At 55.5% G+C, this 27948-nt stretch overlaps 1 protein-coding gene and 1 long non-coding RNA gene across 3 annotated transcripts; one reads left to right on the top strand and one right to left on the bottom strand.

Moving 5' to 3' along the window:
- Nucleotides 1-30: 30 nt before the first annotated feature.
- On the bottom strand, nt 31-17726 carry COPG1 (COPI coat complex subunit gamma 1). Of its 2 annotated transcripts, none has more exons than XM_055557135.1 (24): nt 17480-17726; nt 16521-16573; nt 15873-15953; nt 15562-15633; nt 15357-15436; nt 14383-14458; nt 14189-14281; nt 13743-13829; nt 12752-12909; nt 12528-12661; nt 12159-12226; nt 11754-11942; nt 11073-11168; nt 9875-10118; nt 9172-9247; nt 8015-8118; nt 7528-7653; nt 7161-7229; nt 5370-5512; nt 4914-5085; nt 4238-4335; nt 2685-2823; nt 2129-2227; nt 31-509 (listed from the first exon to the last, which is right to left on the bottom strand). In XM_055557135.1, the coding sequence occupies exons 1-24, from the start codon at nt 17514-17516 to the stop codon at nt 379-381; spliced, it is 2625 nt and encodes an 874-aa protein (XP_055413110.1). In that variant the 5' UTR covers nt 17517-17726; the 3' UTR covers nt 31-378. The 2 variants fall into 2 exon arrangements, with proteins under 2 accessions (XP_055413110.1, XP_055413111.1); XM_055557136.1 differs by lacking the exon at nt 31-509 and adding an exon at nt 1438-1750.
- On the top strand, nt 17676-27948 carry LOC129634818 (uncharacterized). Its single transcript, XR_008705921.1, has 2 exons — nt 17676-18338; nt 26618-27948. It is a non-coding gene; the product is annotated as an uncharacterized LOC129634818 (long non-coding RNA).

Raw genomic sequence — 27948 nt, 5'->3', positions numbered from 1 at the left:
CGGACACCTAAGCACGAGTCTGCAGAAGTAGCAGTCATTCAATAAATACGTGCTGATTTATTTGTAGGGATAAGATGATGGTTCCAAAGGGGAGAAACTCAGGTGGTGCAAGCACTTTATTTGCAATGCCCCTTCCCTGGCAGGCAAGGCAGCAAGTTCTAGGATGCGCTACAATCAAGCCCTGTTTAAAGAGTCACTGTCAGCAGGGGGGTTTGGGGCAGGGGGTCAATTTAAGAAAACAAAAAACCCTCAGTGATTCCTAATTGCTTTTCAATACACAGGCTTGGAAAGGAGCTTCCACTGGGTTCAGGAGGAAGGCGCGACTCCTGCATAGTGTTCGGGGAAAGGGGAGGACGTGGTCCGACGCAAGCTGGCCTCCTAGCCCACAGACGCCAAGACGATGTCCACCGGCAGCTCCTCCGAACTTCTGGCTGTCACCTGCATAGTGACTGTGTCCAAAAGCAGCAGCCGGGAGCGCACCAGGATGTCATGGCCGCCCCGGAACACGCCTGCAAGGGAGGAGAGAAGGCAGGCGCGCAAGGCTGAAGGGGGCCGCAGGGCTGGGCTGAGGGCGGCCTGCCACAGCTGGCAGAGGCAACTCTGGGGTGAGACGGGAGCTGTGCGAGGCGCTGGGCACGTCACTGCACCTCTCTGAGCTGCAGCGTCATCAGCGACCTCGCGGAGATCAGTCTGCACGTCTCGCTGCTGCCAAGCCCAAAACTACTGGATGTGTATGGTTCTGTGCGACATCACCGAGGCTCTCACACATCCCAACCGCATCGAAGCTCACAGCCCGAGGGACAGCCCCACCGTGGCAAAATCGCGGTGCAGGTGTCTGCAAAACCCAGGGGACGGGCTGCCTCACTGTGAGCTTGGGGGCAGCCAGCTGTGAGCAGGGCACTGGGGCAGAGCCACCTCCTAACCCTGTTTATAAACACTCAGAAAAAAGCACTTCCCTTCGTTCACTGTTTCAGGCGCAGTAAGCGCATTGGCTCATTAGCTTTTGGAGAACCAACGATCAGAAACATTTACATACGAAATGTCTACGTATGGAGTTTGCTCTAAAATAATCTGGGGGTGGAGAACGCGTCTGGGTAGAGATGCTTGTTGCTACAGCTGGAGGAGGAGTGCCTGGGGGTTGTGTGTGTGTAAGTTTGAAAATTTCCAGAAGTGCTTAAAAATCCCATTCCTATTAGAAACGAATAACCAACTCAGTGGAAAAATATACATGATATAAATAAAATCCATACGCTGTTTCATATGGCGCTTTGCATTTGAGGAGATGCTGAGCGCTGTTCAGTACACGAGATACACAGAGTGAAGCCACGCGAGACACCATTAACACGCCTGCAGAGACCACACAGGTTGGGAACACACTGCTTGGTTGGAAGTGTGGGAGAGAAGGCATACGATTCCTATGGAAGGCAACTGGAAATATTTACCGAGATGAAAAATGCACTTTGACCTGGTAAAGCCTTGAGAGACTCACCCTACAAATACCCAGAGTGCACACATCCAAAATAAAGTGCCTAAGTAGACACGTATGTATGGGATTATTCCCTACAGCACAGTTTGTAACAGCAGAACACTAGAACAGTCTTGGCGTTCAGCAGTACATGTACCGGTTCTGTGAAACAGTCAGCTACAAGAAACAGTGGAGCTCAGTCTGGGAAGACGTCTGGGATGACGGGAAGTTCTGGAGGTGGATGATGGTGATAGATGCAAAACACCGGGAATGTGCTTAATGCCGCTGAAGTGATGTAAAAATCATTACACTGGTAAATTTCATGTTATTAAAAAAAGAAAAAGAGGACACTCTCCAAGATGCACTGTGAAGTGAATACCCAGGCGCAGAGCAGCGTGTCCGCCACCTGCATATGGCCGTCTGACTCTGCACGGGGCAGCGTGCACTCTCGCTCTCACGCCCTTAGGATCACAGGCAGGTGCCTGGAGTGCTGTGCAGTAGCTCGCTGGCTGCCCGTGGGCAGGGACACTGACAGGCAGCAGGCGCTGGGGGAAGGCGGCTCTAGCTGGCCTTCTTATACCTTGTGACGTTCAGCGCCGCGAGCTCTGGATCCCTGGGTTCCCCAGTGGCACCCAGGCCCTTCCCCCGACAAATGCCACTTACCGGCCAGGAGCAGCGTGTGCATGTTCTTGTTGTCCGGCACTTTGTCAGACCGCTCACAAGGGTGCATTCCTAAGAACTTGACGATATTGCCCACAGCCTCTGCAGGGAGAGGTTCTAGAGTTATTAACCCACTTACCTCATCTCCACTTTGCGCCGTCACCACTCCCCCAGCCCCAAATCCCACCGTGCGCAGCTTTTAATGAAGCAGCATCTGAACTTTCCCTTGTGGCTCAGCTGGTAAAGAATCCGCCTGCAGGGTGGGAGACCTGGGTTCGATCCCTGGGTTGGGAAGATCCCCTGGAGAAGGGAAAGGCTCCCCACTCCAGTATTCTGGTCTGGAGAATCCCGTGGACTGTATCGTTCATGGGGTTGCAAAGCATCAGATGCGACTGAGTGTCTGACGTTTTTATTATTTTATGTATCTGAACTGTGTGCTCCAGACTTGGCCCTGGATCTTCGGGGGATGGGGGTGGGGATGCGGGGGGGAGGAACACTTCAACAGTGGCCCAGGGTCTTGAAAGGCAGGCAAACCAGAACCGGCACCCCCAGCATTTACCCTCGAGTGTCTTGATGGTGGACAAGGTGAACGTCTCCTCCTTCTGGAACTCATCCCCCACCTCGTCCCAGGCTGCCTCGAAGTTCAGCTTCATGACCTTCTGGATGTGATCCGCTATCGTGACTTCCAGATCCTCCAGCTGGGGGACGATAGGGGGGTGCCGTATTTGCATTTAAGCTACACGTTTTCCTTATACTCTGCGTCACCTCTCGATTATTTATAATAACTGATATGATGTAAATGTTACGGAAACAGCTGTAAATACAGTGCAAACGCTATGTAAATTGTCGCCTTGTGTGATAAGCTCAAGTTTTGCTTTTGCGGATTTTCTGGAACCCACTCTATTTTCCATCTGTTGGTTGGATCCATGGAGGCAGAACCCACAGGTGTGGAGGGCCCACCGTCCTCCTCTTGGGGTGTCGGCTGTGAGAGCGCACCCTCTGAAGCCGCCAGTGCCTGACTGGATGGGGCAGGGGCGAGGAGTGCTCAGAGGCTGCCCCCCAAGAGTCAGCCGGGCCCGCTCTGGACGCACACCCTGGACCGACTGTGAGGAAAGGCTCCCGCTCATTCGCCAGCAGCTCTCCGCTGAGCCCCTGCTCCCGCGCACAGGGAGGGCGTTCACAGGTAGGATGCAGCCCCTACGGCAGAAGCCGGGCCTCATACCCAGCCCTCCTGGCCTTGGCTTAGCTCACTGCTGGCTCAGGCCTGGACCCGGGAGGACACAAGTGCCCATTGGGTGTGCTCCAGTGACTGCCCCTCTGGCCACGAGGGCTCTGGCAGTCTCCATCCCAGGCTGCCTTTCAGGGTCTGCACTCAGATGGCATGGAGCCACAGCGCCCTGGGCAAATCGAGAATGAGCCTACCCTCGGCTCCATGCTAGCCCCGTGAGCTGGAGCCGGAAGGAGCATCTCGTTGCACCAGAAGGTCGCCAGCAGATACAAACTGGACTGAGGGCACCCGCTTCTCCAGAAAGCAACTGACACCATGAACCAAAAAGCCTGAAAATCGTCCTGAGTCTTTGACCCAATTATCCTACTCGTAGAAAAAAATTGTTAAAAAAAATTTTTTTTTAATTATTCTACTTCTAAAGAAGTCAGATCTGAAACACAGGTATGAATTTATACTGAAAGGGGTGTTTAATGTAGCACTGAAAAACCGTGAGAATCTGGAATCACAAATGCCCAATGTTAACGAATACAAAGTCAGGTGAATTAGGATATGTCAATAGAAGGGAGTATTTTAAAGTCATTAAGACTTGTGTTTATGAAGTATTTGTACTGACGGGAAATTACACCCTGGTTCTAAGTGAACCCAACGAGATCTGTAATGTATGTAATGACCTCAAAGATACAACTTCCCTCCCCCCAGCCATTCCCAAGACTACGGTTAACGCTTCCCTGTCGTGTGTACTTGTTTTTGTATTTCCCAGGTTTTCTTCTGACACTTGAACATGTATTTTTTAAGTTAAAAACAAGAGCTCTTTTGTGACGTCTAAACTGAAGCCAGCGCACACGCGTGCAGACTGGCCGTGAGCGGGCCCCACCGGCGCTTACCACATACTCGTCCTCGTAGCCCTCGTCGTCCGCCTCCCCGGTGGTGGGGTCGCAGTCTTTGACGGTGAACTTCATCACGCAGCTGAACGTGCAGGCCACTGCGGGAGGGAAGGCGCGCCGTCAGGGGGCCTCTGCGGGTGGGCGGGCGGGCGGCCACGGCCTGCCCTCCAGGCCTCGGCTGCACCAGCGGCCCGTGCCAGCCTGGCGTGGGGAGGCAGGAGCGCCCGGTCGCAGCCTGAGGAGCTGCCCTCATGAGGAAAGAGGAGCCGGGGGGCACAGACACTTCAGGCTGGCCACGTCCACGTGCCACCCAGGCCTGGGAAAGCCCCTGCCTCTCTGGGAGGAGTGGACTTGGACGGTCATGTGTGTGCCTCTCTCTGGCTCCTTCACAGCCAAGACAGAGTCCTGCCTGAGGACCTGGGCTCAGCCTCTCAGCCTGGTGAATTCAGGCAAGCTGTTTACCCCATCTCGGTCACCCTCTAAGACAGAGAGCAGTGCTGCCCCGAAGGGTGTGTGAGGAGGAAATGAGCTGCTGTGTGCAAAGCCCCAGGGCGGGCTGGCCTTCCTCTCTGGACCGACCTCAAGGAGCTGAAGCTCTAACCGGAGACGAACAGCTGGCGCACAGGCTGCCCTCCCCACCCCGACCCAGGGGCTCCCAGGAGGCCGGGGGCCTCACCCGCCGTGGGGTCTTCCTTGGGCAGGGCCACCAGCGTGTAGCAGGTCCCAGGCTGGTTGTAGGGCAGGCTCCGGGCAGGCACGTAACACAGCACCTCATAGGCCTCCGTGGGCTCCATCTGCACCGTGACGTTCTCCAGGGTCTGGTCGTTGAGTGTGTTCGTGCAGTCAAACTGGACCCGGGAGCAGAGGGGCTGAGATGCTGAGCCGGGGGGTGGAGCCCCCCCGAGCGGCAGAGGGGGCGTCGGGAGCCCTGCCTCTCACCCCAGGGCCACCCTGAGTCCTGACTCAGGCCCCCTGCCCAGATCCCCCGTCTCCATGTGGGCACGCGGGAGCCACAGAGGCCCTGAATCAAGGAGTCTACACACAGCAGTTGGAGGCAGACCCGGCATCGTACCAGGCTCCAGCCACTCGGCGTGGGGGTGCCAGGACCCCACAGGAGGCCCTCCCCGCTCACCTGGAAGACCATGTGGTCAGTGAAGGTGTGCTTCGTGCAGCGGATGACGTACTCCGTCTCCGACTCAGTGAGGGCCACGGGCTCAGGCGAGGACTTGAAGAGGGGCCCCAGCCCCTGGAACTCGGGCACAGCCGCCAGCTGCTCTGAAACCCACAGGCTGCGCATTCACCCAGCGGCTCAGCGGGGCCTCTGATCAGTTTTCAGGCCGCAGGCCCTTCACTCCCGGTTCCCCAACACACCCAAGTACGCCCTCCCCGCTGTCCCACACAGGACGCCAGACCAACCGATGGACATCAGGCCCATGGCCTGGCCTCATCCCATCCAGAGACTCCCTCAAGCTTAGAAGCTCAGCAAGGGTGCTCAGAGAGGGAGACGGGGAAAGACAAAGAGGAAGCGAACTCTGCTGGCCACGGAACCAGGCAGGAGGACAGACTGCTCTCAGACACGTGGCTGTTGGGACAAGTGGCCCCAAAGGAGAGTGGGCAGATTCAGAGTGTTACAGAACGCCCAGCTCAGAGTGGCCAGCAGGCGTCTGGTGCAGGCCAGCTTCCGGCCCTGGGGCGCCTGGGAGAACCGGGCAGCTGGCCCTGCTCCCCGAGCTGTGCTCCGGAGTCATCGCGCTGGAAGCACCTGGGGGTGCGGGCACGGCGACAGTGCAGACCCTCAGGCCTCCCCAGACCTGCCCGTCAGAGACTCCCCCGTCCTGCATCCTGAATAAGCTTTCCCTCGTGACTCTGACGCACACGGATGTCTGAGGACCACTAGTCAAGACCCGTCACTCGTCTTCCTGGTTACACTGACCTCCACGTGGAAAAGAACTCTACCCAAGGCAGTGTGATCCTCTGCCCTAGACTTAGTAGGATTTCGGGGACAGATGGAGAAGGCAGGCGGGATCATTCTTCTGCTCTTTCCCCCCATAAAGAGGCTGAACTCAGACCTCAGGACAAGGGGTGGAGCAGCGTTGAGTGAAACCACTAAGTTCATGCTTATCTCTGCCGGCAGCAAGAGGGAAGGGACACACAGGGAAAGCCTGCGGGGAGAGCGACGCCAGCCAGCTCAGGGTCCCGGTTCAGCCACATCTGAGACGGCGTGTTGGTGGAAGACAGGTTCGGGAGTGGAAAGGAAAAGGTGGACTTAAAATGAATCCCACTATAAGGAAGGCAGGCACCAGTGCAGTGACGGACAGAAAACAGAGAAGACAGAAGCCGCGGACAGTATGCGGAACGACAGGAGAGGAGACGAGTCAGGGAGTCGGCTGGCGTCACCCAAGACGGGAGGCCGTTGCTGGGCCTTGAAGGCAGGAATCTAGTGGACAACGTGGTCTGCCAACTAGACACACAGCCTCTCCCCTGAGAAACGTAGGAGCAGAGGGACAGACAGAATCCTCACCAAACCCTGCCAGACAAGGTGGGCGGAGCACATTTGGAGCCCGAGACACAGGACTGTGTCGTGCGCTCAACTCCACTGAGCAGCGCCAGACGTCCCGAACCGACTGGGCCCAGGGCCTGCAGCACTCAGAACAAGGCCCAGGCGGCTCTGAGCCAGCTGGAGCTGGACTGTAATTCTTGCCGCCCTCCCCTTGGTGTTGTGCAAACTGGGGCAAATCACCGTGTCTCTCTGAACATCCAAATTCTCAGATACCAAATGGATGCAACAACCTCCACCTGAGGGTCAAGTACGCTGTCTAAACACTCTCAGAGCCAGCTCGCAGGGGAGACCCGATCTCGGTTCCTGGGGGAAGAGCCGCCGCCCCAGCTGCGGCCTGTGAGCCCTGCGAGCCCCCTCACTCACCCTGGAAGATCTCCTGCCGGGTGGCGGCCACCTTCTCGGGCTGCTTGGCGGCGGTGACCGGGGTGCTTTCTGCAGGAACAAGCACACGTGGTGAGCCACAGCTCAGAGACGGCCAGGGCGCGTCGACCGCAGCGCTGTCGCTCACAAGTGTGCTCTCCACCTCCCCGTGTGGAGTGTGGACACGGGCGGCCGCGCGAGTGTCTGTGTGCAGGCGGCCTCCTCTCCCGGGGCAGAGGCGGGCGGGGAACTCCCTGCGCCCAGCACGGCCCCGTCCACCCTGGGCAGCTGCGGGGGCCTTGTGGGCCAGGCAGAGCCTCCAGAGGGGGCCTGGGCCCGAGGGCCTCTGGAGGACACAGGCACGGCTCACCTGTCCTCTGCTCCGCCACGGGCGCGGTGGCCAGGGGCACGGACTTGAGGTCGAAGGGCTTCTCCGACGGCTCCAGAGTGTACTGCTGCAGTGCCCGCTCCAGACCCGGGATGGACACGGCCAGACCTGGGGGCGGGAGCGAGACGGGGCCGGGGGTCAAGGCTGCAGGACCCCGAGGAAACCAGCAAGGCGCCGAGCCCCCGCTTCTCAGGACACCCTCCTTGGCAGGACTGCTGCGAGGAGCGAATGGACACAGGACAGGGGCTTGGGCACGGGGGGGGGGGGGCGCGCTGCTCAGCTCGAGGAGGTTCGTATGACTGGCGAGCGATTCAGCTCTCTGGGCTATTCCTACCCTTGGGGCCCCAGGCCTCCTGAGATGACAGTGATGCCCTGCAGTTGCCAGGGGAGTCCAGCGGAGGGCACGCCGCCCGGGAAGGCCGCAGCTCAGGGAAGGGGCTAGGGGAGTTGTCGGGTGGGGAGGACTCACCGTTCAGGATGTAGCCTGCATTGAGGGCCTTCTGCTTCTGCTCCAGCACGTTGAGGTAGAAGGTGGCCCGGTCCCTGACCTCGTTGTCGTCATCCATCACACACCTGTGGCCAGAACACAGGGAGCTCCTGACGGGGGCCCGTAGGGGGCCGGGGGCGCTACAGGGCCCCAGCAGGGGGCGGGCAGAGGTGGCAGGGCGCTTCCACCCCAATCACCAGACGCGGTGCCCGGATATCAGAGGCACAGGGGGGCTGGTATTCACTCTCCTGGGACCCTCTCCCAGAGCCCACCCAGGGAGGGAGCCACGAGCCTGTATCCGGCAGCACTCGTCAAAAAGGACTTGAACATGAGTCCGCAATTCCACTCCTGGGTGCACACCCCAGAGAACTGAAAGCAAGTCACATAAAGACTTGTGCACAAATGTTCACAGCAGCTCGAGCCACGCCAGCCGCGAACCGGAAATGGCCCAAATGCCTACCGACTGATGACCAGATAAACAAACGAGGGCTCTTCATGCCATGCAAGAGTGGCATGAACTGCTGGCACGTGTGACAACACAAGTGAACCCTGGAAACCCCGTGAAGGAGCCAGGCTCGTGAGAGGCGACACGCTGAAGGCCTGCGGCTGCACGCAAGTCAGGACAGGCAAATCCAGAGCCAGATGGCGAGCAAGGGGCGGGCAGGGCTGGGGCAGGGCTCGACTACTCGCTGGTACACGGTTTCTCTGGGGTGGTAGAAGTCTTTTTGAGAATTCCCAGGTGGTCGAGTGGCTGGGACTCTGCGTTTCCACTGCAGAGGGCCCAGGTTCGATCCCTGGTCAGGGAGCTAAGATTCCAGAAGCCGTACAGTGCGGTCAAGAGAAAAGTTCTTAACTTAGATGGCGGTAATGGTTAAACAACTCGGAATGTAACAAATCCACTGTATTATGCATTTAAGATGGGGACACTGTGTGGATTGTAAGTTATATCTCAATAAAGCTGTTTTTTAAAACAGAAAACACCTCAAGTTAACACCTAGGGAAGGGGCTTCTGCACAGCACCGTGTTTCACAGTTTTCTGTTCCCATTGTTTTCTACCATCAATAGTCGTGCATCTTGTCTCCCCCTTTCCAGCTACAGAGACGGGGAGCAGCCGCCGGCCGAGGGGACGCCACACACACCTCTTCAGCAGCACCAGGATACTGGGCAGCATCTCTTCGTTCTGCGCCCCAAACTTGGCCAGAGCACTCACAGCGCCTGCGTGCACAAGGCAAACTCGGCTCAGGCCAGGGCTCGGAGCGGGCCGGCCGGAGCCGAGCGGCCCCGAGCCGCAGGCCCAACCCCACACCCCACGACAAGCAGCCTCCAGGCCTGGCTTCTCCCGGGGAGGCGGCCCTGTCCTTGGGCCCAGCAGCCCTTCTCAGCTCTGACCACCAAGGGGCCACGAGGGATGCCCTCAATCTCTGTATCCTAACGGCCTCAGGGGCAGCGAAGCCTCACCTGACCGCAAATGAGAGAGAGAATGAGCTACAACTGATAACCAAGAACTGCTTGGGGACCGTCTATTCAGAGCAGGCATGAGAGGGAAACAGCAGTAAGTAAAACGAAGGATCGGATGGCTGCGCATGCAAGTGCACACTCATTGAACAGAGTATGCTGTGTGAATTATAAATCAAGAAAGCTATCATTAAAAAGAAAAACCTAGATACCAAGAAGAAAGGAAGGAGAAAGGTGGAAAAGGAGAAAGGTAAACGACCACACACAGTGAAACAGAGAGGCAGCTGAGGTGAGCCTGCGGTCGGAACGGTCGCCGGGTGCCGCCCGCGCCCCTGGCCGCCCTCAGGCCCGGTGCCCGCGCCCCCGGCGCAGCCTGCTCCGACGCACCTGCGCGGACCTCGGCGTGCTCCAGCACCACGCGGTTGTAGATGAATCGGATGTATTTGGAGGGGTTGCTGGTCCTGGGCCCCTCCTGGCCCAGCAGGTGCAGGATGCGCGTGGCCAGCACGGTGAACTCGCAGTCCTCGATGAACTCGCATAGGTGGGACAGCCCCGTCTCCTTGCTCTCTGCGTTCTCCTCGATAATGCTGATGATGCAGTCCACGATGGCCCGCTTGTACTCGAAGCCGCCCTGCGGGCCAGGGCGACAGGAGGCTGAGCACCAGGGGCTCTGCAGAGCCCAGCTGCAGCCTGGCCCAGCGGCCCAGCCGGAGCCCGCAGGCCAGGGCCTGGCTCCCCTGCCGCTACCTCCGTTTTGTGTAAAAACTAAAGGCTCAGGCCGAATGCTCGCCGGGGCTGTTCCGGACTAACTGCAGATGCTTTAATAGAAACCTCTGGGATTTGATTTTCTTACCACCTTTGAGATAAAGGAAGAATGGACGGTGTAGAGGCTGGAGGAGTAGAGAGTAGGGGGTTATTGTTAAATGGGAACAGAGTTCAGTTTTGCAGGACGAGAAAGTTCTGGAAATTAAGTGCACTCCTGTGTGAAGGTATTTAACAATACTAAACGATATACATGTACAGTTAAGGTGATAAATTCTAGTCTGAAAGTCGCTAGGTCTTTGTGACCCCATGGACTATAGAGTCCATGGAATTCTCCAGGCCAGAATACTGGAGTGGGCATCCTTTCCCTTCTCCAGTGGATCTTCCCGACCCAGGAATCAAACCAGGGTCTCCTGCATAGCAGGTGGATTCTTTACCAGCTGAGTTACATGGGAAGCCCTCGATGAATTCTGTGTCGTGTGTATTTTATGACAGCGGTCTCCAACCTTTTCGGCACCAAGGACCGATTTTTGTGGGAAAATTTTTTCTATGAAAAATTGCAATGGCTAGAATATTTCTATACCAGATGACACGAGACAGACCGTCAGCCACCTTCTGCTCAAGCATCGCCTCAGGGCGTCCGCTGAGTCTGTATGGCCAGGGTGGCACGTCGTCGTTTACGACTGTAACCACAGCGGCTGGGCTGTGTCTGCGCTGCCTGCGCTCGAGGGGCCGAAAGGGCTGCGGGCGCCAGAAGCCAGCCAGCTGACGGGCGGATCCAGGCCCGCCTGCCGGAGCCCGCGGCCAAGCCGCCCGCTCTTACCTCTTCCCGCAGCATGGAGAACAGGAAGCTCATGAGCACGGCGTGCTTGCGGGGGTACTTCTGACACAGCGCGCTGATGGCCTGCACCACCACGACCTGTGCCAGAGACCGGCGTGAGCGCGGCCCAGCCCCGCGGGCGGTCCTTCAGTCCCCGGGGCCAGGAGAGCCCCTCCTCAGGAGGAGAGCCCCTCCTCAGGCGGGGCCGGGCCAAGGGGACCTCCGAGCCCCCGAGCAGGGTGGCGAGCACCGCGGTCCAAGGCCCCGATCCACACTGTGGGTCCCCCCCGTCTGCTCGTCTACTCAGAGCTCAGGGCAAGTGCACACGCACTCGCTGGCCCTTCCCAGGTCCTCCCGGGCGGCTCCCCCGGGAACTGCTGCCCTGAGGGTTTCCTCGCTGCAACAGCGTGTGGAACGATCCCGTCCACACTGGAGTCAGCTCCCACAGTCCCGTCCCAGAAAGCGAGCTCCGAGGGCAGGCCGGCATGCGCACTGCTCTGCTCCCCTCTCTGGCTCTGCCCAGCACAGGACACAGTGCTCACGGGAGACAACAAAGGGCTTGACGGGCCGGTCTGGAAGCTCCCAGCCTCGCTGACAAAGGCCGGGAGCAGCACCTCGCACAGCGCCATAGCGAGGCCCCACGGCAGCCCCTGGCCCGCCCCGCCCCAGGTGCAGACTGTGGACCTTGAATTCGTCTGTGATCTCGGACATGAAGGAGGAGATCTGCTTCATGAGGCGGTCAATGCTGCCCTCGCTGCCCGTCTTGAGCAGGGTGGTGATGGCCAGAGTGGCGATGCTGCGGTTCGCGTCCGTCACCAGGTTCTCCAGGTCCAGGTTACAGGCCGTCACTGCGGATGGGTGCTTCATGGCCACCTGTCCGGGAGCAAAGAGATGAGGACACGGACGGGCCACAGAAGGCCTCCTGCCATTCTGCGGGCCTTCAGGTGGGCTCACGCCAGCACCTGGGGCACAGAGACCAGCCAGGGCTGCACCTCCTGCTGTGAGGGACCAGGAGACAGGTCTCCTGGGCCCAGGCCCCCTCCCCCAGCCCTGTCGGAAGGCCGGCCCCTCTGTCCACTGCGAACTCACCTTGTTGAGGGTGCGGACGGCGGCATAACGGAGGGCGGCCTTGGGGGAGCTGCAGAAGAGCTGGAGCACTGTGGGGGACAGACGCTGGTGAAGGGCTGCCCCCTGCGTGGCAGCCAGGAAACCCAGGGGCCCCGGGAGGGGCAGGGACAGGGCACGGGGCACAGTTCGGGGATCAGGGCTCAGAGACTGTTCAGACCCAAATCCCCCACTCAGCTATTCCCCAACTGGCACGGCCACCCCAATCGAGGAGAGCACACCTGCCCACCCCCAGGCAGGGCCTCGCCCCTGGGAAACCCAGCTGCACAGGGCGGGCGGGGGGTGCTTGGGCACCTGGGCACCTGAGATGGCAGGGGGGCGGGGCCTGGGCACCTGAGACAGCTGGGGCCAGCTCCTTGGCGCTGCACCCGGGCAGGTTGACAATGGCCGAGGCGGCCTCGTACACCACCATCTCGTGCTTATTGCGCAGGCAGCTCTCGATGAAGTCGAACAGCGGGCTGTCACGGCTGCAACGACAGGCGGCAGGAGGACGCTGGGGGGCCGCCCGGGGGTCGGCGAGGGCTCGGGGGGCGAGCGGCGGGGCGTGGTGCCTCTACCTGCCGTCCTCGTCCTCCAGCTGCCGGCTGGCCACGCGGATCATCATGCAGTAGGCGAAGGGCGACTTGAGGCCGTGCCGCGTGAACTTGCTGATCATCTTGCTGACGGCCAGGCGGTCGTTTTTCCGCACGTGGTACAGGAGCCCCAGCGCGTGGTACTGGGGGTGTTGCAGAGCAGGGCGAGTGAGGCCTGAGGCCATGCTGCCTGCTCCTCACCTCTGGAGTGGGCATGGAGCCCAGGTGTGGGCCACGCCCACCAAGCCACCTAGCCACCTGGGACTCTGCAGGCCTCTGTCCCCCAACCCCGCCAGGCACCATACAGATGGAGGTACTGGAGACCAGGTGTCTCCGACCAGAAAGAGGAAGCGGGAGCTGGCCTGGGCTGAGGACATGTGTCGTCAGGGGCCATACAGACGGGCGCCCTCACAGCAGGCCCTCGGCCCCCTGGCCCTGCCCCAGGATGCGTGGCTGCTGCTGCGAAGCCAGCAGGGGGAGGGGAGGCACACAGACTACCCCTCTGCCCTCTGGAGTCCTTACTAGGGCTGCGCTCAGGGCCTTCTATGTGGGAAGAAGCTTCTGTGATCCTGGAGGGTTTGAGGGGCCAGGGTGGGCCCTGGAAACGAGACCCAGCACCAAGACATGGGGAGAGGGAACAGATGCCCACACGGGGGCCTGCAGGTCTGGGCAGGAGGGCAGAAGCTCCCACTGAACCCTCACCAGGCACCAGGCAGATGGCATTGCACACCCAAAACAATACTCGCTGGTTATTAAACCACATGCATATTTAAGCACGAGCCCATCAAGTCTGTAACCCAACTCCCCCTGCAAGAGATGCCCTAGATTCTTTTTCTCAAACCCCCAAGTCTCCCCACCAAGAGAAACGGATTGAAACCTGCTCCGGCCAGGGGCCACCAGGACCTCCGTGGTGAAAGTCCATCCTGCTGGCCAGCGCCTGAGTATTTTCAGCATCCCTGCCCCATTCGCGGCTTACCTGGACCATGATGTTGTCACTGGACGCAGCCTCCTGGGCCTCATTCACCCAGCGCTTGACCACGTCGAAGCTGCACTTGAGCAGGTGCTGCGGGGCACAGGGCACACTGAGTGGGGCGGGCAGGACGCCTGCTGTTGCGGTCCTCCGAGAGGGCGCAGACTCAGCACGGCTCCCACCCTCACTTCCCCTGCCCCGGAAGAATTCCTGCCAGGCTCAAATCCCCAAAACCTGTCACCCCAGGGCATGGGTCAAGGCCGCCAACTGGGCCCTCGATCCACCCAGAGTCCCCTGGGCACTTTTCACCGAGCAAGGGGTGGGACTCTCACAACTGGGGCCACACAGCTTTGGTTTTCCTTGGGAAAGCGATCTTTGATGTTTCCTCAGTCCCCCGAGCAGCCCCAGCCCTGGCCCCAGCCCCAGCCCCGGCCCCAGCCGAGGCTACACACCAGTGAAGACACGAGAGCGGAGCTGGAGACGCTGGGCACCTTATCCACGATGGCCTGCTTCATGTAGCGCTCGATGGCCTGCAGCATGGTGCTCTGAGGGGTCGCAGGCGACAGGGTGTGGGGCAGTGAGGCCCGGAGTGGGGAGCGGGCATGCACCCCGGGGCCCCGCGCCCCTCCCCGAGCGCGGCACTCACGTCGGTGATCTGGCAGAGGGCACGCACGGCCGGGCCCCGGTAGCTGTCCTCCTTGCCGGTCATGTCCTTGGTCAGGCTGCAGGGACATGGTGCGGGCCTCACACGGGGGCCGGGCCTGCTCCCACGCCCCACCCACCCCAGCTGGGTCAGCAGGCCGGTCTCCATTATTAATGGGTGTCTGCTCTGGGCTCTTAACCCTTCATCAAGGTGTCTCCATGAAACTCCACACTGCCCGGGGCACTGCTCTGCTCCGACGGCAATCTACCCTTGCGGGGTTTCCTGCTGCCGTCCCCGCTGGGTGGTTGCAGAGAAGTCCCCAGACTACCCGCAGGTCCTGGCAGCTGCGCTCCACCCGCCCCACCTTCGTCCTGCTCTGCCTGCCTTGCCCTGCAGGACTCCACTCCCCCAGTTCCAGGAGGCCTTTCCTGACCCAGATTCAAGCTGGTGGTCCTCTGGCCTGCTTTCACAGCCGTCACCCCCCTAATGCCGGTCTGTGGGGTTACCTCCCTGGAAGCTCTGGGGCTGTGGAAGCCATGTCTGCCACGTTCTCTACACGTGTGTGTGTAGCATACCCCCCAAACGGCGTGACCCCTGAGCCGAACGCTTCCTGAGCACAGCAGTCCTTCATGGGAAAGTCTGCCTGTGGGCTTTGTGCACCCCACCGGCCCCATCCCTGTCGCTTCTTCCCAGGCTCTCCTGGGAAGAGCTGGAGTTGCCATGGAAGCTCCGGGCTGCCTCAGCGGGCCAAGAGAAAGCAGGGAAGGGACAGTTTGTGCCTAAGTCCAGGCCAGAGAATTACAAGCGGAACCGCCCACCCTGGAGGCGCCATGGCTGGGCAGAGTAACTGAAGGAGAGGGCGAGAGGAGAGGAAAGGAGGCAACGGCACTGGCAACACGTGGCCGAGGACTGAGCGGCGGGAGCTCGGAGGAGAGGGGAGAAGACGTGGGGGCGGCCATCAGGGACCCGGGACTCGCCTGCTGGTCACGATGATGACATCCTCTGCGATGCACGACATCTCCTTGATGGTCAAGTAGCACATCCGACGGAGGGTGGGCTAGGCAGGAGAGGCGAAAAGACCTGTGACCCCTGGCTCAGCCTGACCAGGGGCAGCCGCTGACGGGGGCCCTCCCACCACCGAGAGCTGTCCCCCCGGAGGAGGGCAGGGCTGGCAGCACTTACGTCATTGGACTGAAAGAGTTTGGTCATGGCGAAGAAGGCCTCGGTCGCTTCCGTAGTCCCCAGGTGCTCCCCCTGTTTCAGTTCAGAAAGAAGCTTCAGCTTGGGACAGAAAGGCCGGAAGGCTCTTCCAGCTAAGACAGCCCAGGTCGGAGCCTCAGACCCGGCAGAGGCTGCATCAGGGGCAACACCTCAGAGTGAGACCCTGAGGGCACCCAGAGATGGGCCGCTGGCTGCAACCACACAGGGGCTGTGCCCCTGCCCCCAACACAGCCCAGGACCGTTTTCCCCACCCCCAAGCCTCACCCTGTTACCTGGTTTATGAGGTAAAGGATCTTGGTGAGGATGTGGGCACATTTCCGAGGATTGATGGGCGTTTCGTTAAACACACGGGCCTGAGAAGAAGCGACCAAGGATATTTACCTTCTGGCTGAGTTTATTTCCCTTCCATGACTGTTCTCAAGCACATCAGAGATCTGAGAAGGCCCAGGGTAAAGAAATACACTTGTTCTACTGTATTTTCACATGGAAGGAGCTTTGTTTTCCCTTTTTTTTTTTAATTCATCTATTAACAACTCCTGAAATCCTCGCTAGATATTACCTGGAGATGTGCTGACTTGGAGACTAATGAATACTTAGTAAAGGCTTTTTTGGGGGGTGGGCATACTGCGTGGCCTGCACACAGGAGCTTAGTTCCGCAAACAGGGCTGGAGCCAGTGTCCCCTGCAGTGCCAGCACAGAGCCCTACCCACTGGACCTCCAGAGAAACCCTCAGAGCTTGTTAATTAACTGGAAGGAGAGACAAAGACGAAGAAAAGGATCGGCATAATGAACTCCCCATCTTTCCACGAACAGATTTCTCCCCTAATGTCCCACAAACCAGCACTCTGAATATGCTAGCGTTTTGATCACACTGACTGAACATTCTCAATGGAAGACCCAGGGGAGCACATGACACTTGCCTCCTGCAGGACCGCACTCTTCTCCAGGTGCTGGAACGGGTTGGAGCCTCCACCTTCCACGAGAGAAGAGACGGGACTGAGCACAGGTTGCGACCCTAAATTTCAAAACTCTCCCAGATGTAGACAATGGAGAAAGGCTTCCTGATGGCTCGGAGATTCAAGCTCCAAGTCCTCTGAACAGCAGTCAAAGCCCTACAGGCTGCCAATAGATCCAGCCAGCCTCCTCCAGGGAGCTCCACTCCCCCAGACCACTAACTCGCAGTCGCCCAGCAGCCCTGGTACAGTCCTCGTGTGCCTCTCAGAGTGTCATGCCTTTCATTCATTTACGCAGCTGGTACTTAGCTGAGCCCCTACTGCGTGAGGGACCACCATCTCCAGTGTCTAGGGCTTCTGCACATAGCAGAAGTCACACTTGTAATTAATGACACGCTTGAGGATCTGACTGACGTCTGTTCCCTCCACTCCGCTGCGACCATTCTTATATTCCTAGTTTGCTCACTAGCTCTCACCAGCTCTGCTGCAGAGTCAGGGCGCAGTGCAACCTGGCATGCACCAGGCGCTCGATACGTTTGCTGGATAAATGAATCGGAGTCAGGGTTCTCAACCACCGATCCGGGCACTACCGACTAGGGCGCCCCAGCACGGGCGCAGCCCCAGAAAATCCCTAGAGGACCACCGGGTCTGGCGCCCTCCCCTAACAGGCGCGGAAGCAGAGGCCCAGAGGCGCAGACCCGCCCAAGGTCATCCAGCGAATCGCGGCCCGAGCTGCCGGGTGAGGGGCAGCGGAGCCCGCTCGGGCTCTCCGGGGCCGGCCGCGGATGGGCGCTGCACCTTCGCTCAAGTCCCCGGGACCTCCCGGGGCCTCGCGTCCAGACGGAGGTCCGGTAGGAGGCCTCCCGGGGAGGCCGCGGAGGGCTTGCGCGGGAGTCCGGGCTCCCCTAGGGCCTCGGCCCTCTCACCCGATTCCTCGTCCTTCTTGTCGAATTTCTTCAGCATGGCGATGTCGCTTCGGGAGCCCAGCGGCAGCCAAGGATGGACGCTGCGGCCGGCGGCGGCGGTTCCGCACTGGCTTCTTCCGGCCGGCCACGTCGCCCGGCGCTGTGCGCAGGCGCACTCCGCGCTCGGCGCAGGCGCACATCCGGGCCGCGCCGCCGCGGGAGGCGTTAACCCCGTCGCGGCCGCGGGTCAGCCTCCACGCCCCACGCCCTCCTGTCAGTGCCGTCGTCCCCGCCTCACTGACTCCCGGCTGGAGTCTAAACGGGCGTTTCGGAGGTGAGGCCGAACGTGGCACGCTGGCCCGCGCAACCGCGCGCTTCCCAGTGCCCCCTGTTCTGGTCAGCCCCCCGGGAGGCGCGCCGTCCTCGCCTCCCGGCAGCCGCTCGCCCGCCGGCCTTCCCCGCCCGCTGGAGGCGACCCTGACACCTGCCACACACTCTCATGGCCGCGGTGACCGTCTCTCATGCCCCGCGCCGGACAGTGTCGGCGTACAGAGGCGCTCTATAAGCGGCTGCGTGCCGGACTCCTGCAGCTCGCCTCAGCCCGGCCGCGCCCGGCCGCTCCCGGCGCGCGAGCAATGTCGGGGGCGCGGCTCAGCGGCGGGGACCTGGCTGAAGTGACTGAAGGCCGGCGTGGCTGCGGCGGCCCGCTCTTTAAACCCGCGGGCACTGGTCGAGCGCCCAGTGCGTGCGCCGCCGGGCGCTGGGGGCGGGCAGGGACGCGAAGGGGAGACAGGCGTCGCCCAGGGCCACCCCCGCGGAGCCGGGAGGACATCCCGAGGCCGAGCTGAGGACGCGCGCTGGCCCGAGGGCGGGAGCGCAGGTGAGTCCGGGCGCCGGCAGGGCCGCGGGGCGCGGGGACCCGGGGGCTGGCTCCGCGGAGGCCGAGCCCGCGGTCGGGGGCCGCAGGGGACCGGGGCCCACGTGGGTCTTGCGCCGTCGGGAAATAAGTCGGAAAGATGCGCAAAGTCTTTAACCAGTAACTCCACCCCTTGTCCGGAGGAAATCATCCAAAAGAGAAAATTAAGTTGCTCGCTGCGGCACTTTGCCGCAAGAAAATTGGAAACATCCTAAACGTCCAGCCATAAGGGGATGGTTAACGGAATTATGGTGCATCCATTGGATGAAAGATTCCACATCCCTGTATAAAGGGATATTTCCGATGGCTTGGGAGGCAGCAATCCAAACTTCTTAAACAAAATGAGACATTAACAGGGAAAAACAGACTGTAAAAGTCTACTTAATTCAGTTGAAGTAAGTACGCCTCTTGGTTAAAAACCAGGAAAGAACCCCAGAGATTTGCGTTGTTCGGTTAAGACTATGAAATACAGATAAGTTATGTTGAGTAAAGTACAAATAAATACAAAATACCCTTTTATGTTATGATGTTAATTCTATAGAATTATATACCAAGGGCAATGTTTATAACACCTCATTTTTACAATAAGAATCGTGGATTGTGACTCCAACCCTGAGTATGAGGTCATATATCATTGTGGGGGTTTTAGTGCTTTTAAACAGTAATGTACATTCTTCCAGAGAAGGCAATGGCACCCCACTCCAGTACTCTTGCCTGGAAAATCCCATGGGGAGAGGAGCCTGGTGGGCTGCAGTCCACGGGGTCGCCAAGAGTTGGACATGACTGAGTGACTTCACTTTCACTTTTCACTTTCATGCATTGGAGAAGGAAATGGCAACCCACTCCAGTGTTCTTGCGTGGAGAATCCCAGGGACGGGGGAGCCTGTGCGCTGCTTTCTATGGGGTCGCACAGAGTCGGACACGACTGAAGCGACTTAGCAGCAACAGCAGCAGCAGTACATTCTTTGGATAATTGCTAGATCCTTTGTAGAAACACAGGGTATGGGGAAGTACAGAGGAAATTAGGGAAATCTGAGTAAGATTTGTAGGTTGAACCAATATCAGTGTTATCCTGGTTGTGGTATTCTCGCTCTTTTTTTTTAAATTGATTTTGCTAGTTTAAAAAAATTGAGATATAATCCACACGCGTTAAGATTCATTCTTTCGGGACTTCCGTGGTGGTCCAGTGGCCAAGACTGCCAGTTCCCGATGCAGGGGGCCCAGGTGTGACCCTTGATCAGGGAACTGGATCCCACGTGCTGAAGCTGGGGATTCACAGGCAGCAACTGAAAGACCCCGCGCACTGCAGTGAGGCTGGAAGGTCCCGGCGCTGCAGCCGAGAGCCGTGCAGCCAGACAAACATAAACATTTAAAAACAATTAACTCTTCTCTAAGTGTACAGTTTGGTGGTTTGTAATACAATTTTAAAAATTGTGCCTCCATTACCACTAATTCCAGAACATTCTCATTATCCCTGAAAGACATCGATCTCCGTTAGCAGTCATTCTCCATTTCTCACTCCCTTCCCCGCAACCATTACCCTCCTTTCTGTCTCTGTGGATTTGCATGTTTGGATATTTCATGTAAACAGAATCATACAACATGTGGCCTTTTGTGTGTCTGGCTTCTTAGCATAATGTTTTCAAGGTTCATGTCATAGCATGAATTAATATTCCGTTCTTTTTTATTGCTGAATAATATTCCATTTAGGGATATACACACACACACACATTTTGTTTACTTAACTTTTACCAGTTAGCGCAACTTGGGTTGTTGGCACTTTTTGGCTCCTCAGTAAGGCTGCCCTGAAGGTTTCTGTACAAGTCTTTGTGTGACATATGTTTCCATTTCTCTTGAGTACAATGCTGTGGAGTGGTAACTGTAACATTTTCCCTGATTTCCAAAGCGTCTGCTCCCCCTGTATTTTCCCACCAGCAGTGTGTTAAAGGTCTCAGTTTCTCCAGGTCCTCACTTACACTTACTATCTTTTTTATTTATAGTCACCTTAGTGAATATGAAATGGTATTTCATTGTGGTTTTCATCTGCATTTCCCTGACGGTTAATGATGTTGAGCATCATGTCAGGTACTTTTGGCTTTTTGTACATCTTCTTTGAAAAAATGTCTATTCACATACCATGTCCATTTTTAAGTTGAGTTATTTATCTTTTTATCATAGACTTATGAGTTCTTTATAACCCTAGCTGGACCCTTATCAGGTATATGATTTACAGATACTTTCTTTCATTCCGTGGTTGTCTTTTCACTGTCTTTACAGTGTACTTGGAAGCACAAACATTTTTTACTGTGATGAGATGCAATTTATTCATTTGTTGGCGTTGCTTACGTTTTTATTGTCTTTCTTACATATAAGAAATCATTGCTTGATCCAAGGTCATGAAGATTTACCCATATGTTGTCGAGAATTTTATAGTTTTCCCTCTTACGATTAGGTCTTTGGCCCATTTTGGGTTAGTTTGTGTATAAGGTATGAGGTTGGGGTCCACCCTCATTCTTTTGCGTGCATCCAGTCGTCCCAACACCATTTGTTGAAAATCGTTCTTTCTCCCACTGACTTGTGTTGGCACTTTTATTACAAAACAATTGACCACAAATGTATGGATTTATTTCTGGACTCTGGTTTCTATTCCATTGATCTTAGTTTTGCAAGATCTTACCATTGGGGGAAATTGGGCAAAGGGTATGAAAGATCTTTCTGTATTATTTCTTACAATTGCTAGTGAGCATACAATTATCTTAATAAAAATTTACTTTAAAAAAGGCAGATGTTATTTTAATGATACGTTCTCACTACCACCACCACCCTGACACCACACCCCACCCCAAATAAAATAACTGTTTTGTGTTAAGAATTTCCCCAGCTGTCCTCTGTGGTCCCTGTTCTTTACTGCTAGGTGGCACCAACTCTCTCTTTTTTCAGAAGCTACCGCAGGAAGAGGCTGTGCCAGGACTTCTTGCCAAGAGCAGGGCCCCTTGCCAGGCCCTGGCTGCCACCATCATGATTCAGGGCAGAGTCCTGGCCGCCCTGACTGTGCCAAGGTAACAGGGAGACTCAGGCTGCCTTTGCTTTAGGGGCTGCTTGCTGCCTTGTAAGATGAGCTCTCCCCACGTCTTCTCTGCTCAGGCTTCGAAAGCATTCCTTCGCTCACTCATTGGTTGTTCAGTCGGTCACTCGTGTCCAGCTCTTTGCAGCCCTGTGGTGCAGCACGCCAGGCTTCCCTGTCCTTGACCGTGTCCCAGATTTTTCTCAAACTCACATCCACCCACGATTACATAATGCTTATAAACACAGCTGGTACTCTATCCAGGTAAGTCATTGTTAGTAATAAAAATTAGACCTTCGGGGAACTTCCTGACAGTCCAGTGGTTAAGACTTGGCAAAATCACTGCTGAGGGCCCAGGTTCAATTCCTGGTCAGGAAACTGAGGTCCCACAAGCTTCACAGTGTGGGGGGTGGGAAAAAAAGCCAAAATAACTTTAAAACATTGGACTGTTAAAGGATGTGATAAAGATAAAACCACCCCACACACCTTTGCAAACTATAAAGGACTACTCTTTAATAAGCTATGATCATTGCTGGAGCTAGGAGATCCCAAAGAAAGTTCAAAGTAAATACCATTGTGCCTTTATAGTCATAAAAGCGAACTTCAGAGAGGCTTGTGTACAGGCCTGAAGTACACGGTAAAGAATCTGCCTGTAACGCAGGAGACCCTGGTTTGATCCCTGGGTCGGGAAGATCCCCTGGAGGAGGGCATGGCAACCCACTCCAGTATTCTTGCCTGGAGAATCCCCATGGACAGAGGACCCTGGCGGGCTACAGTCCATGGAGTCGCAGAGAGCTGGGCAACTGAGCGACTAGCATATAGGACACGTGGAGGCCATGTGGCTGCAGTTCCCTGCTTCCACAGCCATATAATATCCGGTTGTGAATAAACCACAGCACACCTATCTATTTTCTTACTGCTGGGCATTTACATTGTTTCCAGCTTTTTTTTTTTAATCACCAAAAATAAATGCTACTGTGAATATCGTGTGCCTGTCTTCTGATGCATGTGTTTACAGGAATGCCTCTCGGACAGACACATCCAGGAGCGGAATAGCCGTGTAGGGACAGTCAAGCTTACGACATAGCTCCAGTTGCTGCCCAGAGTCCCTGTACCGACTGACACTTCCCACCGTGGGCCACACCTTCTCCAGCTCAGTGTTATTAAATCCACTTTCTGCCAACCCAGCGGGTATAGATGGAATCTCACTGAGATCTAATCTGCTTTTCCCTGAAGGTCCAAACTTTTTTCTTGCTTGTTGAGCAGCCACGATCTTCTCTGAAGTGCCCATTCATTTCTTATGGTAACCAGAATGTAAGAGTTCTCTGTATGGTGTGGGTGCTGCTCTTTGTCGATGGTGTTTATTGCAGTTCTCTTCTCCCAGTTTGTGACTTGTGTTTTCATTTTCTTTATGGTGAATTTTGATCAAGGTAAGCTTAAGAATTTAATATTTTTAAATGAGCGATGTTTTCTTTTGTGGAAAGTGTATAGTGTGTCTTTTTATTTTTTAATTTGAATGGCGTGTAGTTGATGACCAATGTTAATTTCAGGTATCAGCACAGTGATTCAGTTATCCACGGACATGTATCTATTCTGTTATGAATTCTTTTCCAATTTAGGTTGTTACAGAATATTCAGTAGAGTTCCCTGTGCTTGGCAGTAGGTTCTTCTTGATTATTGTATATAGTGTGTGTGTATATGTCAGTCCCAAACTCCCTATTTACCCCTCTCCCCCACCTTTCCCCTTTGGTAACCATTAGTCGGACACGACTGAAGCGACTTAGCAGCACAGCAGCAGCAGCAGTCTGTTTTTAAAGTCTGTGAGTCTGTTTCTGTTTTATAAATAAATTCATTTGTGTAATTTTAATTTCTATTCTATATCAACGATTCCATATGATATTTGTCTTTATTTGACTTAGTTCCCTTAGAATGATAATCTCTAGGTCAGTCATGTTGCTGCAAATGGCATGCTTTTGTTCTTTTAATGACTGAGTGATATTCCATTGCATATATGGGCCACACCTTTTCTACCCACTCACCTGTTGATGGACACTTAGGTTGCTCCCGTGTCTTGGCTGCTGTAAACAGTGCTGCTGTGAACATTGGTGTATGTATCTTTTTGAAGAAGAGTTTTCATCTTTTCCTGATATATACTCAGGAGTGGGGTTGCTGGATCATATAGTAGTTCTATTTTTAGTTTCCTTTTTTCTCAGGAACCTGCATACTGTTCTCTATAATGGCTGTATCAATCTACATCCCCCCCAACTGCATAGGGGGATTCCTTTTGCTCCACACCCTCTCCAGCATTCATTATTTGTAAACTTTTTGATGATTGACATTCTGACTGGTGTAAAGTGATACCTCACTGTAGTTTTAATTTGCATTTCTCTAATGGAAACAGTGTCAGACTTACTTTTTGGGGGCTCCATAATCACTGCAGATGGTAATTGCAGCCATGAAATTAAAAGATGCTTACTCCTTGGAAGGAAAGTTATGACCAACTTAGACAGCATATTAAAAAGCAGAGATATTACTTTGCCAACAGAGGTCTGTCTAGTCAAGACTGTGGTTTTTCCAGTGGTCATGTATGGATGTGAGAGTTGGACTGTGAAGAAAGCTGAGTGCAGAAGAATTTATGCTTTTGAACTGTAGTGTTGGAGAAGACTCTTGAGAGTCCCTTGGACTGCAAGGAGGTCCAACCAGTCCATCCTAAAGGAGATCGATCCTGGGATTTCTTTGGAAGGACTGATGCTAAAGCTGAAACTCCAGTACTTTGGCCACCTCATGCGAAGAGTTGACTCATTGGAAAAGACCCTGATGCTGGGAGGGATTGGGGGCAGGAGGAGAAGGGGACGACAGAGGATGAGATGGCTGGATGGCATCACCGACTTGATGCTCGTGAGTTTCGGTGAATTCCGGGAGTTGGTGATGGACAGGGAGGCCTGGCGTGCTGCGATTCATGGGGTCACAGAGAGTTGGACATGACTGAGCGACTGAACTGAACTGAATGATTAGTGATTTTGAGCATCTTTTCAGGTGCCTGTTGGCCATCCCGGTATTTTCTTTGGAGAAATGTCTATTTAGACCTTCTGCCCATATTTTGATTGGGTTGTTTGGGGTTTTGTTGTTACGCTACATTGAACAACACAGTTTTATGTTTTCTTCCAAAGATTTAAAATTTGCCGTTCACATGTACATTCTGACTTCATCATCAGTTTTTTATGGTGTGAGGTAAGGAGTTGATTTCATTTTTCTTCCACTTGGATAATCGGTTGACCAGCACAGTTCATTGAATGATCCTTTCCTCCCACACTGACCTGCAATGCCACTTCTACCGCACGTCAGACCCCGTCTATCGCCTGTGCGGCCCACGGGTCTGTTTCTGAGCTCCTACGCTGTATCATTGTCAGTCTGTCTGTCCCTCTGTCGGTTTCTCACTTTCTTAATCATCACAGTCTTAGGGTAAGTGTTCACATTAGTATCTCGGAGGGTGAGTCCTTCCATCTTATTTTTGAAACATGGCTTGCCTTTTTTTTTTTTTTTTTTTTGCCTTTATTTCTCCATAGAAATCCTCCAAATAAAGCTTGTTTCATAGACAAACCTGTGAGATTTTAATTAGAGTTGAAGTAAATCTGTAGATCAGCTTAAACAGTCCTTAGCATAACCATCGCTATATGCACATGTATATAACTTTCTACTTTTTTAAAGTTACCCTTGGCACTTGTGCGTGCCCCCCGATGGCTCTGACGGGGGGCCAGGTAGTTATGATCTGCACAAGCTGTCTACTTTAATTCTCACAGTCCCCATTTCCCGAGTTCACCAAGCCTTGCAGGATTTGATGATTTGCCAAAACTCGCCTGGGGGAGGTGAAAGAGCCAGAGTTTGAGCCCAAGTCTGTCTGACCCACAGCTCTGGCTTTACTGCTCAGGATTTAACCGGCTCCAGTCTCTCCACGTGTACACGGCACATGATGAGTGTCTCTGGTATACATTTTGCCCCCGTTCCCAGAAAGTTCACGTCACTTTTACTTCCCCAGCTTGTTCCAGCATCAACATTTACAGTCGGAACCCACGGCGAATAGCAAGCCAGAGAAACCGACACTTCCTGAGCTGCTGCTTAACGCCAGGCACAGTGCTAAGTCGTTCTCTTGTGTTATCTCATTTGATCCTCACAACACCACCAGGAAACTGACGCTCAGAGAGGCACATTCATTCTGAAGATCACACGGCAGACTCGGGACACAAAGGAGGCAGAGGGTTAACATCTTCTTAAGAGCTTCCAGAGGCTGCCCCTCACCTGGGAGTAAAACACGGACTCCTCCCTGCAGTCTGTGAGGCCCTAACACGCCCCGCGCCTGCCTCCCTGGGATTCTTCCTGTTTCCCCCACTCTCTGTGGCCCTGCCCTGCGGGCAAGGCCTCGGCCCAGCTCACTCCCACAGTGCGTAAGGGGCTGTGCTCTCCTGTGCAGTCAGCTGAAAGGCCACCTCCTCAGAGAGGCATTCCGAACCTCTGTAGCTGAAGTCCCACCTCCTCTCTTTTCCATGGTCTTGTTCCGCTTTCTTCATGGCACTTTATCCCTGTCTGGGTTGACCATTTGTAGTAAAAGTTACCAAAAAGGTGAAAATAATAGAGTGTGTTGGTGTGTGTGTAGACAGATAGGGATGCTGAGGTTGATTGTAAGGAATTGGCTCCTGTGGTTATGGGAGTGGGCGGGTCCCAAGACCTGCGAGGTGCTCAGCAGTCTGGAGCCCCAGGGGAGCTGGTGACTTAGTTCCAGCCCAAGTCCAAAGGTCTGAGGAGCAGGGGAGCTGATGGTGTGGTTTCTGTCTGAACACTGGCAGCCTCAAGACTCAGGAAGAGCTGACATTTCAGTTTGAGGACAAAGGCAGAAAAAAAGCCGATATCTTAGTTGGAAAGGCTGTCAGGCAGGTGTAGCTCCCTCTTATTCAGTGAATTTTTTTTTAAACACAAGCCTTCAACTGATTGGGCGAGGCCCACCCGCATTGAGGGGAGCAATCTTCTTTACCCAGTCTAGTGTTTTAAATGTAATCTCGTCCAAAGCACCATCACAGACACACCAAGGATATTGAGTGAGCAGATATCCAGGTGCCCCATGGCCAGTCAAGTTGACATATAAAGTTAACCATCACACTTGCTGACTGTATCTCTCTACCTTCAGCTGCCAAGGCAAGCCTGACATGTTCCTGCGCACAGCAGGGGCTCGGTGGACAGCAGTGAAACGAGTGAATGACGGAGCCCAGATCCAGCCCTGCTCTCAGCAACTCCGCGTTGATTCTCTGCAGTGAGACTCTCCTCCACATCGATCGCTTGGTTGACTGAAAAGGAAAAAATATAGCATCTGAAGTCAAATGAATGTCCATGTGCAAAAGCTTGGTATTCGTTTTGTGTGATGAAAGCACCCAGGAGTTCAGCTTCTCCTGGACCTGCTTGGTGCCCAGGAAAACAGAATTAACACCCACCCTGCTCGTCTCTGGACGCGCGGCGGCGAGCCTGAGAGGCCTACAACACGGCTTCGGGCTTCCCGAGAGACAGTGTTCCTGTCACTGCAAGGCAGGAGGAGAGGCAGCCCTCTGCAGGCTCACCTCCTGGAGGGGCAGCAGGGCTGGTCGTTACGCGACTCACCGGAAGCTCGCGACGGAGCAGAAAGGGCTGGGAACAGCTCCACCTGCCCGCAGACTGGAGGACAGCGATAGAGGAGTGACAGTTCAGTAAACTGACAGCGAGCGTCTGTCGTGCGCTCTCCGAGGCCCGTGCCCACCTCACGGGGCCCGCTGACCTCTGGCTGTGCCTGACTTCGTAGATTCTGCAGTCAGAAAGGCCCCGGAACAAGTCTGCCTTTGCGTGAACTGCCGAAACGCTCATGCGTGGTATCATGGAGTGTACACGAGTCACATTCATGCACAGGGATTCAGTGCAGGCACCTCTTTGGAGGGTGACCCTGCTGGGGCTTGTGAAGGGCCTGGAACTTGGAAAGCCCAGGAAGTTCAGCCACTGGGGCTGCTGTGTCTTCCTAACCGTCGTCAGGGACCTGCTAGACATTGTGCTTTACTCGGAAAAGACGTGACCAAAGGCTGGTGGGCGAGGAGGAGGGGCGTGGGCTGGACTGCCGGAGACACAGCCGACCGGCCCAGGCCTGCTGCTGAGCCGCTGTGATTTCCACATGACCAATGCTTTCCCACGTGAACCACGCAAAGAGAGTGAGCCCTCCCTGGACCACCCTTCCCTACGTGTCTCTCTGCTCCAGGGAAGATTATAGACAGCCTACAGAAAGTGCACGGGTGACTCCCCACAGACGTGCCCTTGTTCCAGTCTCCACCTCTTTGCCGCCAGCCTGGCTGCTGCTCCCCTTCCACGGGGTCTTGTTCTGCCCAAGGCCCCCAGCTCTGACTCTCTGATGACCCTAGGACCCTTGTGTTTCAGTTCTCCTCTGGCTCAGTCTTTCAACACCATTAGAAACCAATAACCAGTCTGTTCTTGGAAATCACAAAA

Source organism: Bubalus kerabau, chromosome 20 (genome assembly GCF_029407905.1).
Source record: "Bubalus kerabau isolate K-KA32 ecotype Philippines breed swamp buffalo chromosome 20, PCC_UOA_SB_1v2, whole genome shotgun sequence".
Classification (NCBI taxonomy): Eukaryota; Metazoa; Chordata; class Mammalia; order Artiodactyla; family Bovidae; genus Bubalus; species Bubalus kerabau.
The sequence above is the reverse complement of the archived record's forward strand: the minus strand, read 5'-3'. Positions and strand labels throughout refer to the sequence as shown.

Excerpts from the sequence above, each read along its gene's own strand:
- COPG1 (XM_055557135.1), bottom strand. The coding sequence starts at position 17,516 with ATGCTGAAGAAATTCGACAAGAAGGACGAGGAATCGG. Across the intron at positions 15,634-15,872 it reads TCCTTTACCTCATAAACCAG|GGGGAGCACCTGGGGACTAC; the intron begins GTAACAGGGTGA and ends GAACTGAAACAG. Across the intron at positions 12,227-12,527 it reads GCTGGCCCCAGCTGTCTCAG|TGCTCCAGCTCTTCTGCAGC; the intron begins GTGCCCAGGCCC and ends TGTCCCCCACAG.